At 45.2% G+C, this 16,621-nt stretch overlaps 1 protein-coding gene across 2 annotated transcripts in view; it reads left to right on the top strand.

Annotated features, from left to right (window-relative positions):
* Positions 1–205: 205 nt before the first annotated feature.
* Positions 206–16,621, top strand: part of LOC144134806 (uncharacterized) — a 52,495-nt gene continuing 36,079 nt past the window's right edge. For both annotated transcript variants that reach the window (XM_077667639.1, XM_077667638.1), the window contains exons 1-2: positions 206–480; positions 14,309–14,545. In XM_077667639.1, coding sequence (XP_077523765.1) covers positions 376–480; positions 14,309–14,545 — 342 coding nt within the window. In that variant the 5' untranslated portion in view covers positions 206–375. The remainder of the gene's footprint in view (positions 481–14,308; positions 14,546–16,621) is intronic.

Here is a 16,621-nt window from a genome sequence, read left to right as displayed (position 1 = left end):
GCGGCTCTTGCTTTTCTCTACGCCTCGTTCTTGGGAAGGAGAAACGTTTCCGATGTGCTGAGCTCATCTTTATTAGTCGCAGCTGCCAAGAACTCAAAACAAAGAGCCAGCTGTCAGTGCGAGATTGCTGTCTGAAAAGCAATTCAATAATAGCATGCAACAAAGAATGCTGAAAAATGCAAGCTTTCACGGATATTAGAACATTCTTGTCTGCGGTAGAGAAGTAGACAAGGAATCAGCAAACAAGCCCAGCCCGCAATTATTATGGGTCGTTTATATCAACTTAGTTGACATAAAAAATGTGGCATCAGTAGGAACTACACCAAGATATTCCGAAATATTGCAGAAATTAGCGCAGAAAGTGTTAGAGAGGCAATGCTCCTTAAAGTGCCAAGCTCATTTTGTGGGTTATGCTCCGCAATGGCGTCCTTTATGGCGGCGTTTTCAGCCGTCTACCCGCATATAATCCTCACAGTGCTGGTACGTATTCCTTGAAGATCCAATTTCTAGATGCGCTACGCATAAATTCTAGCATTCATACTGAAACCAGAAATTCGTGCTTACTGGCGTGTGTCGAAATATTTATCTCGTTATTGATGCGTTGTTGCTTTCAGCGTTCTTTCGTAGCCGTAATTGTGCGGTTCATATTTAAAGCTAGGGCTAAAATATTTCATGTTTTACATATGTTTATATAATGGCGTAAATTACAAAGGACAATATTTCAACGCAAATTTTCTGCATCATGTGTCAGCCTGCTAGTAATACATTATTTCGAAGCACCTTATGTAGCTCTTGAATGCTCTGTTCGCCGGAGTGTAAAATTAGAGCGGACAATGAAATACCTGCTTAAAGGTGTTCCATTGTTGTTCACCTTGTTTTTTCATCTATGCATTTCATCCACCAGAGATATCTTCATTCCATTCACAGAGTTATCTTTGTTCCGTGGTTCGCCTGTCTCTTGCACGCGCTTAAAGGAGAAGCCGGCGAGCATCAGGATATTCTAATAGAAATATAATGCATCAACACTGTAACTAAAACATTCAAACGGGTGATTGAAAAAATCACGGCGCAGCGTGGGGCTAGCGCCACCTTGGACTTTTTCCAATGTGAACTTAGGAGCTCCATTTGATGGTAAAGTACGTGAAGATGCTGCAAGGGACGTCTTTAGGCGCTTTTGGGGTGTTCGAACTTCAGGAATACTTCGAATATGATGTTTTGAGAAAATTCCCTCACAGGTGCTTAGGGTGTGTTCCCACCTTCGTGGTATGCACCCAAGGATATATTCACGAGGACGTTCCATATGCAGCAGTTCTGGGCAAAATCATTTTTGAAAGGAGAAGAGTTTATGAACGCATTTTTTTTTATACCTTGTAAGATTTAGCAATAACAATCAATATAGCCGCAGATCTTGCGTCCGCATGCTAGCTTTTTTTATCTTTACGTTTTTGCTATTGTTAAAACCGCTCCCCATTGGTGTTCAATGGCCGTCTTAAATTCTCGATGCGACCGATGGAAAAACTATAAAAAACATACGGCTACACATCGGAAGGAGAGCCATTGCCTTCCTTATTTCACTAACAATACCTTACAATTTTTCAATATTCAAAATTTTTGTGCAAGAATGTTGAACTTGCAAGGGATTTATTTAATATTGAGTAAGTGGTGGGCCACCAATCGAGACACTTGAAAAGATGACTAGGCTAAGTTTACCTTGCCCAGTTCTCCTATACACCTTTACCGTGCTCTGCGTGCTCGTGCAGCGAATAGTTGGCAAAGTAATTAGAACAAACTACAAACTACTGCAATGTGGTCGGCACAAGCCAGACCGGCGCGCGGCTCCATCTACCGCGGTGAAATCTAATATTGAAATATCAAGCATTGTAACTGTTATACACTACTTATTCTATTTTGGTTATCAGTTAAACAATGTCTGCGTTGAAATGTGATAAACTCAATAATCTCTTTGGTAAACATTTCTTCTGGCCAGAAGAGGAAAACACTTCTTAAAACATCGGGGAATCGCTAAGCTTCTCCTTAGAGAATAAAATTCGGCAGCATTTATGTCGCCGGCTGTGGTGTCTGCAATGAGTTCTAATTTTCTTTGCGCGATTACATTTTGTGTCATTTCCTCAATTTCAATTTCTCGCGTGTTTGCAAAACTGAGCTACCATCCTCGTCTATTCCTCCACCTCATGCTGCCGCAGTAGGTCTGAGATGTTGTTGGATGGAACACTTACCACATATACAATGCTGAGTTAATGACAAATTCTTTGATGTTGAGAGTACGCAAGTATTTAAGCCATTTCTATTCAATTGTTTCCATCCAAGCCAGTTTCGAAATTGCGGTTTAATTTAAATATTAGGGTGCGGGCCAAGTTATAAATTTCTTGGGTCCTGTGACTTCAACATTCGGTGGTGCCTCATGATTGGTCCACTAGTGGTCACGTGGTGTTGATGACCTCAAGGCCTCCAATTTATCAGAGACTTTCACTTGCGGAAAAGGCGACGATTTTTCGTGAGATGTCAACCATGCTATAAGATTAAAAAAATTTCACATGTAACCTGTTACATAATGAAATATTATTTTTTATCTGTGATTGGTTCCTGTAGAGCTGAACATTGCGTCCCCTAACATACATACGTTTTAATTTCGATATGTACAGCTGGGAAACCAAAGTCGTCCGGAGGTATTCTGTAGTGAAAGAATTTTCCGATTACAAAGAATCATTAAGTAAATATGAACCTTGCGTGCCTCAGAGAAAAGTAATCATCCTGTGTCTTCCGACGCCCGGTGCTACGGGAATCACACTACTGTGTATGATATTGAAAACACGTCTCTCATAATAAGTAATATTTTTTTTTTCTTAAGAGAGCAGCTTTGACGCGAGCGACATGTAACCGTGATATTTATGTACACAATATTTTAAAATGAGCATTTTTTTTCCATTCCATCGCAGAACTCAATGAACACCTGAATTGTAATGCATCGACAAGATGTCGCTGGAGGGCCACCCGTTTCTTTAGATCCTGCGATTATTGCCTACACAACCGAATTTCAACAAAATTAAGACTTTTTTTGTAGGAATGTTCATCACTGCATTGTCTCTAGAAGGAACTCTACTCTCAGAAGAGACGATTGTGTCACATTTTTGTGCCGTTATATTTTATTGTGTGCAATATTCACGAGTTAGTTTTATTATACGTTGCTAAAGAGAATGGCTTTGTTCCCGTAGCCCACAATATCAATCATCCTCCCCCTTACCCTTGACCATGAACGAATAACTGCCATGGTTGGTCGAAACCCGTCCTGCATGAAGCTTCATGAAAACACCTGCATTCAGCTCAACGTCTTTAGTGGTACTGCAGATTGATATTCTCCGCAGGGAAATACTCCCGATGCCTGGTATGATGTCGGCAGACTTGGCCACTTTCCTTCGTGGATACGAATTTAGATGCAGTTTTAGTTTTAAGTACTGCGTAAAGACATACAACAGATAACATAAATACAGGAGAGTAAAACACGGTCTTTACATGGTCGACAAAGCGAGTGGGACTTATTGAAAGTATATCTGATGGTTCATCCATGTACGTGTCACGTTTTGATTTCGAATAGCTGCAAGTCCCGAAATCTGCGTTTCGAGTCTCATCTTCCTCTTGCTTGCTCTAGGTTAGCAATTGAGTTCCGTGAATAATATTGATCAATCAATCGTTTTCCATTTTTTACAGTACAGATGGAGGGGTTGCAGAAAAAACCTGCGTAGAAGCAGTTTGAGGAGTCTACATATCTAATGTTAAGCAAGCAGACAGTACTGAAAGTTACACAGTTTTAAAACGAAGACGTATGCACCAACGATTCACCAAAGAACACAAAAAATAGCAATTTGTACGCATAAGTACATTGAAGTCTTCTTATTGAAATACATGGTGTGAAGTCCTCGGCGGAAACAGGACCACAAATTGAAATAATGGAAGCGTAAATGTAAGAAGAGAAGGAAAACTGTAATAAATGCACTCTTTTCGAAGGTTCAGGTGAGGTGTCGATACTATCTATTACTCGCCATGCCTTGTTGGATAGCCTAAAACTTTTTTCCCCTTGGTTCAGCAACAATGCTGACGACGGTGACATTGTTTCTAATTTCTGTTTTAAAGATGGCACAAAGGCGATATTTATAGTGAACATGTGCTTTTATCGCTCTGGAACGAGCAGAGAAGGCAGCGCTCTAATATCGATTCGATGAGTTATATGCTTGTTGGAGGTACCTTTCTGGAATAAATGAATGCGTTCAAGGTTAGTGAAAGTTGTAGTGCCTCACACTAACTGGCAACAATATAAACGTGAGTTGAAGCTTGAGTTGTAATTAAATATTTTAGATTGTGCAGGATGCATTATTGTTACGGCGAAGTGGTAGTGGAAGACAAAGGGCTTCTCGCGTGTAAAGGGCAAACGTGGCGCCCCGTTCTCGTTGGTGCTCCTTGCTAGGAACTATTCATTATAAACCCCTAACGCTTGTAAAAAATGTAAATAGCATTTCCCTGTCACATCCTTGTTGGAGGTGCGGTGTAAATCTGGGCGAAAGGACAACTTCGTCGAGGTAGCACATACACGTACTCCACTTAAATCCGCGAAGGAGCGAGTCCATCATCCTTTCGAAGGTAGCTGTTGCATTACAAAGCCCGAACGGCATGACTTTTAACTGGCATAAAACGTCAGGCATGACAAAATCTGTTTTATAGCGGTCCTGCTCGTCAGCGGCGATTTGTCAATAACCGGAACGAAGATCAACGACAGAAATGTATTAAGATCCGTGGACGCAGTCGAGAGCTTCCTCGTCCTTGAGCGGGTACACGTCTCTTCTTCTAGGGGCACTACATAAAAGAGGTTTTGGTTTAGACTGCATGCCATTAATCAATACCATTTCTTGCCTAAATGATAAACACGAGTTTATTAGTGATATTGTTTTTCCTCGATCCCATAGCACTTCAATTTATTTTGCAAGATTTTGTGATGTACCAGGGCACCATCATTGTGTTCAAGCAGTGTTAATATGTATTCTTTTTGTTCGAGTAAAACGAGCTTTGTTCATTTGCCCTTGAGGAATCCTCACTGAAATGGGGTTAGCCGGTTAAATTTATTGAGGAAATTTGACATTTTTTCACCAAGCATTTTTTTTCAGATGGTTTTGAGAACACTAGCAGAATCAAAATTGGTCTGTAGTGTGCAAGAACATTTCTATCATCTTTTTTGTAATAATTGGCTTTTTGGGGAAAGGAAATGGCGCAGTATCTGTCTCATATATCGTTGGACACCTGAACCGCGCCGTAAGGGAAGGGATAAAGGAGGGAGTGAAAGAAGAAAGGAAGAATAGGTGCCGTAGTGGAGGGCTCCGGAATAATTTCGACCACATGGGGATCTTTAACGTGCACTGACATCGCAGAGCACAACGGGCGCCTTAGCGTTTTTCCCCCATAAAAACGCAGCCGCCGCGGTCGGGTTCGAACCCGGGAACTCCGGATCAGTAGTCGAGCGCCCTAACCACTGAGCCACCGCGGCGGGGCCCTTTTTTGTAAAGACAAACAACTTTCGCTAACTGAATTCTTGCCGGAAAGACTGAAGTTACCAAACAGACGTTGAAGATATGCAAGCATGTGCACGATTATATCATCTATACACTTGACTGACCGTATTTCAATGCCATATTGTCGCAGCTACTGCTGCTCTTAAGATTTCTTATCACTGGCACAACTTCGCCTTTTGTACCTGGATGCAGAAAAAAAAAGTTCATCGTTTCAATTGCATATATATTTGCACGCATCGGTATGAGCAACACGAGAACGCAGGTTTGTTAAGAAGCTATTAATTAAGTTAGCTTATTCCATACCTGAAACGTCCTTTCTATCTAATTCAGTTTCGTTAATGCGGTACGTGCACAATCCCGCTGTAGAAGCTTCTTTAATCTTGCCTATGGTACAGTATGTCGAGTATTATTAACATCTAGAAATAATAGGTGACAGGAAGTTCGCGCAGATCGCAGATTTTTAGTCAGTTTATTGCTATATTTCTTGAACATCACATGGCCCCGAACCTGCCGAGTGCGCAAAAAATTTCTGTATAACTCGTCTTTGGTTTATATTTCTCTGCATAGCTCTGGCGTTACCTACGGCTTGCGGATTTTACGACTATTCGTTCGTGTCACGAGAGGAAAACAGTTATAATGTATTTGTTCAAAAATGTCAGTAAACATAAAATAGGCTGAATTTGCGTCATAACATTCGATATAACATTCGATTGCATATTGTTAGTGGTAATCAAATCGAGAATAGAATGGCTTTCAGTTGTGGCTCTTCTTGGTATGTTAATCAGGTTATCAAAACTGTTGGACATAATGGCAGTAATAAAATGTCTAGCATATGGCCTGGCAGTATTCATATAAACATCAAGGTCGCCACAGGTTCTAAAGTATCGTGGTTGTGATACTGACTAACAGAAGCCAGAAAGAGGCGATAAAACTGCAAAAATGGTGCAATATTACCGTTAGGAAGCCGGTAGCATACAGGAACGCAGCACTTTGCGTACGAGTAGGTTTCATAATCGGTGATAATTATATATGTGTTTCAAGTAATTGTCCTATGTCGTCGCCCAGCAATAATGCAACACCACCGCCGGGAACATGTTGTCCATAACCACATAAGGCGGTATAACGCTTCAACCTGAAAACATCAAAATCGCGTGTGCTCCATGTCTCGGTTAACATCATTGCGGAAAATTGAACGGAAAGACTTGTAAAAAATTCTTCTAAGGAAAGTACTTCGTTTATCACGGATCTTGAATTCAATTGAATACATTTGCGAGAGGCCATCGGAAACTCTGACACAGCTTGATTCACATCACTCGACAAAGAATCGCGAGTTTCATCCATCGCGATTTCTTTCAGAAAAAAGAATGAACCAAGCATCAGTTACATGCTTTGAAGTTTATATTTACTCCTAATAATATGGCAACTGCAGCACTGGTCTTTTGGAGCCAAAACATTTCCGTCCACATACCAGACAGAAGCATTGCCTTTTTTCTTTCGCAGCTCGAAGTTCTCTGTGGTGACGAGTTGAATTTTCCTGAATGAAAACTTTCTGTTCACTGTCCTTGAGTGCTTTCTTTTTCGGCAGCCACATGTCCCCAGCCTGTTGTTTGATAAACCGGATAATTACTCCGGGAACTTTATCCTGCCTCACTCGTAGGGAGTGAGCTCATTCAATGTTGCCATCAGTGAGCCCATTTACTTGAAGAGTGTCAGCAGCCTAATTTTGTCAATACAATATGTTCTAGCTCCCGAAAACAGGCACGCCATGTAGTACTTCTAGATTAAGCCGCCGGCTGCGAAATTCTAGGTCATTTACCTCTTACTGAAGTTTACCTTGTACTGCACTGCGAACTAGGTTCTTCTTTTTTAGCTCTGTCACCCGCTTCTGAAAGCTTCTGAAAGCGATGATAACTCATCGAACCTCTCCACTATGAATTCGAGTGATTTTTCAGTCTCACTAATTTTTTCCACAAGAACAGGCAGCTTTCAAACCTTTGATAAATTGCCGCAAGAACGTCGGATTCCACTTCGCTGTGAAAAACGGGCGCTCCACTACTTCTGCATGTGTCGAATTTTCACCAGGTTTCAGTGGTTTCTGTTGTTGCTTTGAATGATTTCTTGGTTACGCCAGCCCACTTGCCGAAGTGAAATTTGTAAGAGCACCCGGAGCATTGAACCGACCTTTGCTCTGTGTGAACAGGCAACTTACATGAGAAACAAGGAAGTGACTTAGCTGACAGAAAAGCTGAGCACAAAACAGGGCAAACCGTAAGAACAGTAAAACGAACAAAGCCGGACCACTTGGAAACTCTATAGCGGCAGCAGCAGCAACATTGTGGATTGGTTCTTAATAAATTAATAAACGTGGTTTGTACACCAACCTGTAACAAGCAGCATTCCACAATTAGAGGTCCTACCACGAGCTGCAGCCGCTGCTAAACGACCGCAGGGCAGGAAAACGCCCATTAATATCGCTTGCTGAGCTGTGCTAAGTGCGCGTGCGCTCGCGATGTTGGTCTAAGTGGCTAAGCAAGATGATCAGCGCATGGAGTTTTCTAGCGTGCCACTCATTGAGTGGTTGGCACAGGTACGGAAACAGATCGAAAGGCTCGCACGATGCCTTGTATGAACAGAGCGACAGCATGTCAACTGTAATAAGCAGCATTCCACGATTGAAGTTGTTTCCACAAGCTGCCACCACTGCCTCGCGATCACCTTCTTTCTGAGTGTAATGTTGACAATCTTCTTTGTGTTTTAGTTCCATTTCAATTAAAAAGTAATTGAACGAGAAATGCCTTAAATGAAAACTGTCCTTTAAAACTTTTCCAAAATTGCTTCCAACGTCGGCGTCCTGACTCAGAACTGTAATGACTAGGCAGTGGACGGCGATAGTGACGTCATTTATGCGCATGGGATCGATGTTCAATGAACCTTCGATGTCGCCACGGGAAAGGGGCGGATGTCACGCGTTGCTGTAGCAGCCGCTTCCTCGTTACGAAGAACAAAACCCATGGCTTTTCTGCACCCATTGGGGGCACAACCTGGGTCAGAGGGCGCTGCGGACGCCAGTGAACAGCGCCCTCTCCGAGCGATTCCTCCTAATTGATCGGGCAGGACGACGAGCTTCGCCACTGACTTGCGTGCGCTGCCTGGCCCGCACGGGAAGAAACGAGTTTCGCGCGCCCGCACTGGTTCTTTCTGGCTCGCACTACGGCGCCGTTGAGAGAGGAGCGTGCTTCGCGCGCGCTATGCTCTCTCCGCTCGTGCATGGACGCCGTTGTAACAGAAGAGCGCGTCCGCTCTAGGGTTTTCCGCACGCTTTGACACTGCTACGAAAATTTTGCGCGCGCTTTCGTGGTTTAGAGAGGGAGCAGCTCGTGCGCGCGGCGTCAAGCAAACAGTTCAAAAGGGGATCTTTAACGTGCACTGACATCGCACAGCACAAAAACGCTGAGGCGCCCGTGTGCTGTGCGATGTCAGTGCACGTTAAAGATCCCCAGGTGGTCGAAATTATTCCGGAGCCCTCCACTACGGCACCTCTTCTTCATTTCTTCTTTCACTCCCTCTTTTATTCCTTCCTTGACGGCGCGGTTCAGGTGTCCAAAGATATATGAGACAGATACTGCGCCATTTCCTTTCCCCAAAAAACCAATTATTATTATTAAAGGGCGCTGCTTTCGTGACGCCCTAGACTTGTACCAAGAGCGCATAACCACGTAGTGTACTAAGTGAAAACTGAAATTTAGCCTACCTTCCAACGAAGATGCGGCACGAATGAGTTTCGCGTTTTTTTCCTTCGTGTCTTCAAATAGTGCTAGCTCGGCTCGATCTGCTTGCTTCCGCCGTGCGTGCTGGTGACATGTTTCTGCTACCTTTTTCTTTTCCCTTTGCGCGGTGTTTCAATGGATTTGGCGCTATGCTGCTCACTCCAGTGTCACAGATCAAATCGCGCCGCGTTTTGATTTGTGCGAAATACGAAAGCGTATTTCGCAATATAGGTGCGCATTAATGAATCCCATTCTGTTGAGCTTTGAGAGTGTTAGCATGGGAGTGCGGCTGATTCGACCAATATGGTAACGCATTGCCGTATTTACCGGTGTCGCGCTTGCTTAGCCGCTTCTGCCATATGGTCGTATTTACAGCATATGGCGTATTTACCATACGGATATCTAAAAATAATACCTGTTATTACGGAGCCCTTCAGAAACGGCTTTGCGCGCAATATACGTACAGTATTAGGACGTTAAACTCACAAACCGCTGGCACAACTCAGTTTTGATGCGCATCGACGGGGCACGTAACACTATTGCGCGGCCGCCCGAGGTCAAGCTCAGTGTTGTTGGCGTTGCCGAAAAAAAGTAACTAAATACGTTACGGGTTACGTTAAAGAAAGGAGCACGCTACCACCATAGGTTACCTACAAAAAAGGTGGCGCGTAATCGTTACCGTTACCGAAAAAAAAGTACCGTACGTTACTTTGCCCTTACTTCATGGCCATAAATGTTAAGTTTTCGTCACCTTAAGAACTTGCGATAACAATTTTATAAAGCTCACATTTCCCAAATAACAACTAGCCTAAACAACCGTTTTAAGCGATATCCTGATTTAACGAGAATACTTTGCACAAATGTGCAGGAGCTTAGCAATGTTACAGTAGCCTAAAGATGCCTGTAGAGTTACATGTGTTCGATTCTAACTGTGTATTACATGATGAAGCCATCTTATGAATGTGGCATTAAAGACAAAATGACACTCTATCATAAATTCTAACTACACAAAGAAAACATCGCTGAACTCTCAACAAATTTAGAGTAATTCTGAAAAATGTGATGTTCCAAAATGATCGGCATGCTTCCGCTCTGTAGAAAGTTGTGTGTGTGTGAGTGGTTTGGGAAGGGGAGGTAGGTGAAGGCAAGTGTGTGAATGCGTGTTCGTGCAGGTGTTTTGTGCTTTATGGCTATTCCGTCTTTTTTTGTAGGGTGCGTTGTCAAGGGCAGCCGTTTTCTGGCATGCATGCGAACCCCAACACGGGTTGTAGGGAGCACCTGTGCATGTTGTCTATTTACATCACTTTAGGTGCTCTGCGCTTTTTTTTCTAAAAAATGGGGCGGAGTGGGTCACAACTGGAACAAAAAGTAACTAGTTACGTGGCACCTCCCGTTACCGAAAAATGTTAACGTAAGTACGTTACCCGTTACAGTTCCGAATTGGTAACGACTACGTTACTAATTTACCGAAAAAAGTAATGCGTTACCGCTAACGCCGTTACTTGTAACGCGCTACGGACAACAATGATCTAGCTACAGTGTAACTTGCAGAGCCACACTGCTACTCGTGTGTACGACAGAGACACAAGGTTAGTTCACATGTGGAATCGTGTCTGCCATCTTCGCCTTCGCAGTTGTATGCGCTGCCACTTAACATGGTGTCAGCCGAGTAAGTGCACATATATTAAGTGCCCGCCAGCGCTCCCTCCTGTCGCCGCCGGTGATGGATAAATAGTACTATTTTTAATCAATACTGCAGCGCGCGATAATGCACCGGTACTTCGCATTGAACGATTCCTGCCACCTGGGAAATTTCTGTTGACAGCACACACGTCAGTAAGCAAATGCGTCATTCCATAGAAGTCAAGCAAGACGCTTCCCCACCTTTATGCAACCACGGTGCCACTTCGATCACCGCGTAAAAACTGCCCAGTGATGGACATAAACGGCGCACTGTGTAGTCAGGCTGTGCTCGCATCCGCCGCTCCCGCGAGGAGACGGGCACGAGGAGCACGCGGAGGGAGATGCCCGCGCAGCACGCGAACACGGCCAGTCAGAGCGCCCCGGCGCCGTCGTGCCCTATCGACGCCCCAGAATTCTGCCTCTACGGGAGGAGCACGGCGCTGTTGTCACGCGGCAAACTTTATGTTGGGGTCCCTATTTGTCTTTAACCACGACAGCAACGAGGAAAGTGAGGGTTCCAGCGAGGCACTCAAAATGAAGAATCTCCATCAGAATTTGCCTTTAATGAAATGCCCATCTCCCCCAAATTATTTCCTTGGACCGAATACTTCCGTGCGCCTTGTTTCTACGATATGAGACAAATGTGATAATCGCGAGAAGAATTGAATTTTGTGATGAAAAATATCTAGGTCATCTACTACCACTAACGTTTTGCCACGAGAGCAGCCTCTCCGTTTTAAAGGGACACTGAGGAGAACCCTATCAAAATTTTTTTGTTAGCGATATCTGATAGTTCGGCATTTCATGGCTTTGTTGACACTTCTTCGGGAGCGAAATATGCATTTATTTCAAAGAAAGTTTGATTCGAAGTTGAAAAAGTTTTTCCCGTTGCTCCGGTTCAAACTCGAGAACTCTTGTGATGACACAGAACGAAAAGACGTGCAACGTGACGTAAACGGAGACTCCTTGATTTCTGGCTGCTAGCGGTGCGGTCTAGCAGCTGCCGAAATGAAAGCTCCGCCGCCGCACGTTGAAGGCATATATCGGGGGTCGCCACCGTCGCTTCGTTTACGTTTGCACCGGCGTCTTGCCAGCGTTACGATGGATCCCGTTCCCGAACCCGACGACGTAGTTCTCGCAAAAACTCTGACCTGCATTTCAGCGACCTCAGCCCCAAAAAGCGTGCGATGATTTTAGGGGGGGTTAGGTTAGGTTAGGCGCCGGCGGGTGGTTTCCCCCTTCCTCAGAGAGCAGTCGTTGCAAACTAAATATCATAACCCCAGTGCAGGGAGTCGCAAGGGGCTAGGACAAGGTCGGCGCCTTGCGCCCATCGGAGGCTGGCCGGGGCTTTGGGGCCAACGGATTGTGATTCCTTGAACGGCGCGGTTGCACAGCGCAGCAGGCGGCGTCGAGGTCTCCCACGGTTGCAAGGGCCAAGTTATTTATTTTTCGCCACAAAAACAAATGGGTGCTCGAGGGCGGTCGCGTTTAAAGTCGGCGGCTTGAAACCAAAGCCGGCGCACGACGCTTCAGCGGCTTCCGCTAGATCCAACGGGTCCACTGGATCTGGCTCTCTCGCCAACTTGCATGTACCTTCAGATATGTACTGTGAATGGATTAAAATAGCAGAGCTCGAAAAGAACAGCTCCGCCCAACTGCCGCAGATATTGAATATAACGCGCACCTCGCCGCGGAGCCGAATCAGTCTGGCCGGGCCGGCGGCGGCTGGCGCACTCGGCGCGAAATAGATACATGCTCCAATCTCCCCGCCAGTGCTGTCAGAGTGCGCCGAAGACGCCGAAAGCGCCGGCGGTCAAGCGCAGTTGGAGTATAGAGGGTCTCGCTTTGACCGACGTGACTTCGCCGAGCAGGGCGCGCGCCTCGCCGCAGCATAAACGCACCTTAACACAGCCTGCGCTTAACCGCTAACCAACGTATTCAGCGGCGGCATCCATGGGAGCCACTGAAACCCCCCGCCCACTCACTGAATAAAAGAAAAGAAGTCCGGTGCCGGGGTTAGGGATCGAACCAGGGCCTTCGGCGTTTGAGGTGGAAACGCTGCCGCTCCGCCACGACGGCTCAAGTTACAGCCGTCGATAAAGGCGCATATCTACTGAATGCACTCTTCTGATGCAGAAATCTCCGCACTTTCGCTAGGTGTATCCTGTCCTAACAGAGCTAGGCCATCAGCAATTTTTCTGAACTGCCTTGTACCTTGTCTCCCGTCCCTAATAAACGATTTCTGTTAAGTAGTTTGAAGTTGACTGGCACAGCCGGGAATGTTTCGCCGGACAAGCTTGCGAATACACAAATTATGCCTTGTACGATCACCGACCATCATGCCATCATAGCTCATCGACCGTGGCGATCATCTGACAAGCCTTAACAGGCTCCTTCAAAGGTTAACTAGCACTTGAAGCGGCACTTGGAGTTCCTCTGCTGTTCGGCGCTTGTAAATCGAAGCGCGTCAAAAACAAAACCACGGGGCACTCATAGACGCGAAGCGCCATAACAAATCGAAACTCTCCTGGCCGCCTGTGGCGCCGCCAAGCAATCGTTTTCTTTGCTTCCAACATTCAGGTTGTCTTTTGCCTGCCTTCCTTGTGTGATAAAAGTGCACTATTAGTTTTAAAACAAAACTTGCTTCAATATTGATCTGCAAAACTTACCTTTGTCAGCCTCAGAGATTCGAGAAACTAAGTAGGATGAAAATTTCCTCCAAGGTGGCATCTCTTGTCCTATGGCGTCACCACGCTTGTACTTGCGAGATTGGCCTGTGGTGGCGGTACCTGTATTTTGGTTCTTGCTATTTTCTACCTTACAAGAGCTTTGTTTTCAATAAGAGGAGCGTTTTTGTGTTCAGGAGCTGGTATTCTATCGATACAAGCCAACTTCAATTTCTTCTCAGTGTCCCTTTAAGATGTACCCACGTGGCATGCTCGCTCTGGAAGGCGTTATGTCTATAAGTGCATCTTGTATCGATATACCGTAGAGCTTTAACCATGTTTTTAACCTTTTTTCTCTGATTATCAAATTTTCTTCGCATTTTATATTTGTGGGAAAAAGAATCCTATCAAACATACATTCAAAACATTTTTCACGCTCTAGACAGAGCACTACAACTTGGGTGAGTATTTATCTTCTTTTGATACTTTAGGTTTGTGATGTCGAATCCGTAATGCTGGACCTGAGGCTGCGATAAGTTTTCGGATGTGTCTCAGCAGCTGCGTTTTGCGAAACGGCGTTTTAAAACAATATAACTTGTCCTCGCGTCTTTTATAGGTGGCGCTGACAGCTCTCCATAGAGAAATGACGGCCACAGCAACAGTCTTTCTGACAATGCGTTCCATGAACGAGACGGTTCCAGAGGAAAAGCCCTACCATAATATCGTCGATCGCGATGCAAGTATCTACTACGAAAACAAGACACTCAATATCGCGCAGACAGCACTAGTCTACTCTGGAATCAATAACACTGTGCACTACACTATCGTCGACCTCGTAGGTGCCCAATTAGAGGTAAGCAGTCTCCATGGTTAGCCACAAGGAGGATATTCACGCTATTTAAATGTTCCGTAGAAAGATTTTCATTATTCGATACGTCTGGCGCATCGCTCATAAGGTAATCGTATGGCAAACACGGAGTCTATTTCGACTTTGTGGGCAATGCACATAAGTTTGAAATTTTTACCAAATATTCCGACAACTTGCACATCAGAGCGAATTTGTTTAAAATCAACACAGAAAGGAAATGTAGCCCTTACAAAAGAGATAAGGAAATCATACGGGCTTTCAGGTATTTCACCATACCATATGGACATTGTAGTAAAATAAATCTATAATATGAGGCGCTCCTTCGCGGCGCTTCGGTAGTCCGTTGCTGAGGTACTACAATTTTTATGAGTTATGCTTGGCTTGTGCAGTGAGCAAAAAATTAATGTGAAGCTCACACATTTGCCCTCCTTTGATGACTATTGCCAATATTCTTATAGGAGGGTAACCATATTAAAGGAAACAAAAGAATCCTCAGAACAATATACTTGTGTCTTTCCGTTAGAAACAAGTCTATTAAAGCTATAAGTATGCTTTTTTCACATGTCACAAAAAGCTAGCCGCACATATAACACGCAAAGTTTTGGATAATTCTGTTCCAGCAAAAAAAGTAAAAGGAATAATATTGTCACCGACAAACGTAGCAAGAAGCGGAAAACACAGCCATTTAGTAGGGCGAGGCTTGCCGAACCGCCGCGCTCATTCGAGAAGAAGACGTTCGGCCACGCGCTGGGAGACAGGTTCGGCCACCAGGTGGCGCCGGCAGAATGTCAGCAGTGACTTTTTTCTGGCTTGGGAGAGAGACCAGCGGAACGCATGACCTCGAAAACAGCACGCAAACGTTTAAGATGGTCATCGAGTGTGTCAGAGAAGTTCGTCGAGATATACGAGGCACGACTGCCATTTCAGGCCAGACAGCACAGTGTCCATCTTTCGTTGGAATGTGGCAGGGGCAGAGCACAAGCCAAAAGGGAGCACCTTAAACTCGTACAAACAGTCGGGATTAATAAAGGCGGTCTTCTCTCGGTCGCGTTCGTCGACCTCTATTTGCCAATACCCACTGCAGAGGTCAAGGGATGAAAAGTAGGTGGCATGGCGCAGGCGGTCTAGGATGTTCTTGTAAACCAGCGCAACGGCTCGAGGCCAAACAGAAAAGGACAAAACACAGCGCTGAACCAGACCGGTTTGCTTTGAGTCGTTGTGCTGGTTTACAAGAACTATGTCTGACCAACGCGCCCACAAGTTATGTTGTACGGTCTAGGAAGTCATCAGTGCGTGACAGAGGATACACATCCTTTTTCGTGACGTTATTGAGGCGTCTCTAATCCACACAGAACCTGAGGGTGCCATCTATCTTCGCGACGAGGACAACAGGCTATGCCCAGGGGCTCGTGGTTGTTGTATGACGTCGTCCTGAAGCATTTGATTAACCTGACGGCGGATTTCTTTTGAAGACAACCGATAAGGGCTCTGGCTTAGTGGTCTTTGGTCCTCAGCAACGATAATTCGGTGCTTGGTAAGCGGCGTCTGTCGTACCTTGGAAGTCGATGCAAAACAGCCACAGAAGGAAGATATGAGGTTTTCAACGCAGCATCTCTGACTGCCCGAGAGGTGCGGGTTTACGTCGGCCGGAATGGCTGTAGCCGTCGTCTCGTCGAGGTCTGACGCGGTGGACAAAGAGCACTGCCTGGTACACTCTCTAAGCTCGTCAAAATAAGTGATGACCGCAGTCTTCGTTAAATGCTGTGGTTCACGGGTAAAGTTGGTGATTAAGATGTCGGTGCGACCGTTGTCAAGTTCTACTAGGCCTCGAGCGACACAAAATTGCCGAGCGAGTAGCAGCGACACGTTTGATTCAGCGATGCCAAGAGTGCCGGTGCTGTCATTACACTCGATTGGGATGAAATTTCTGGCTCACGGAGGGATCGTTATGTGGTCGTCACATACGCGCAACGTTAATCTGCTGGGCACGGTGTTGGTGTCATCGGCTCGCTGTGCGGAAAAAGATACCATGAGCTCCCGAAGGTCGATGACCGCGCCATA

This window comes from Amblyomma americanum, chromosome 5 (assembly GCF_052857255.1).
Source record: "Amblyomma americanum isolate KBUSLIRL-KWMA chromosome 5, ASM5285725v1, whole genome shotgun sequence".
Classification (NCBI taxonomy): domain Eukaryota; kingdom Metazoa; phylum Arthropoda; class Arachnida; order Ixodida; family Ixodidae; genus Amblyomma; species Amblyomma americanum.
The sequence above is the reverse complement of the archived record's forward strand: the minus strand, read 5'-3'. Positions and strand labels throughout refer to the sequence as shown.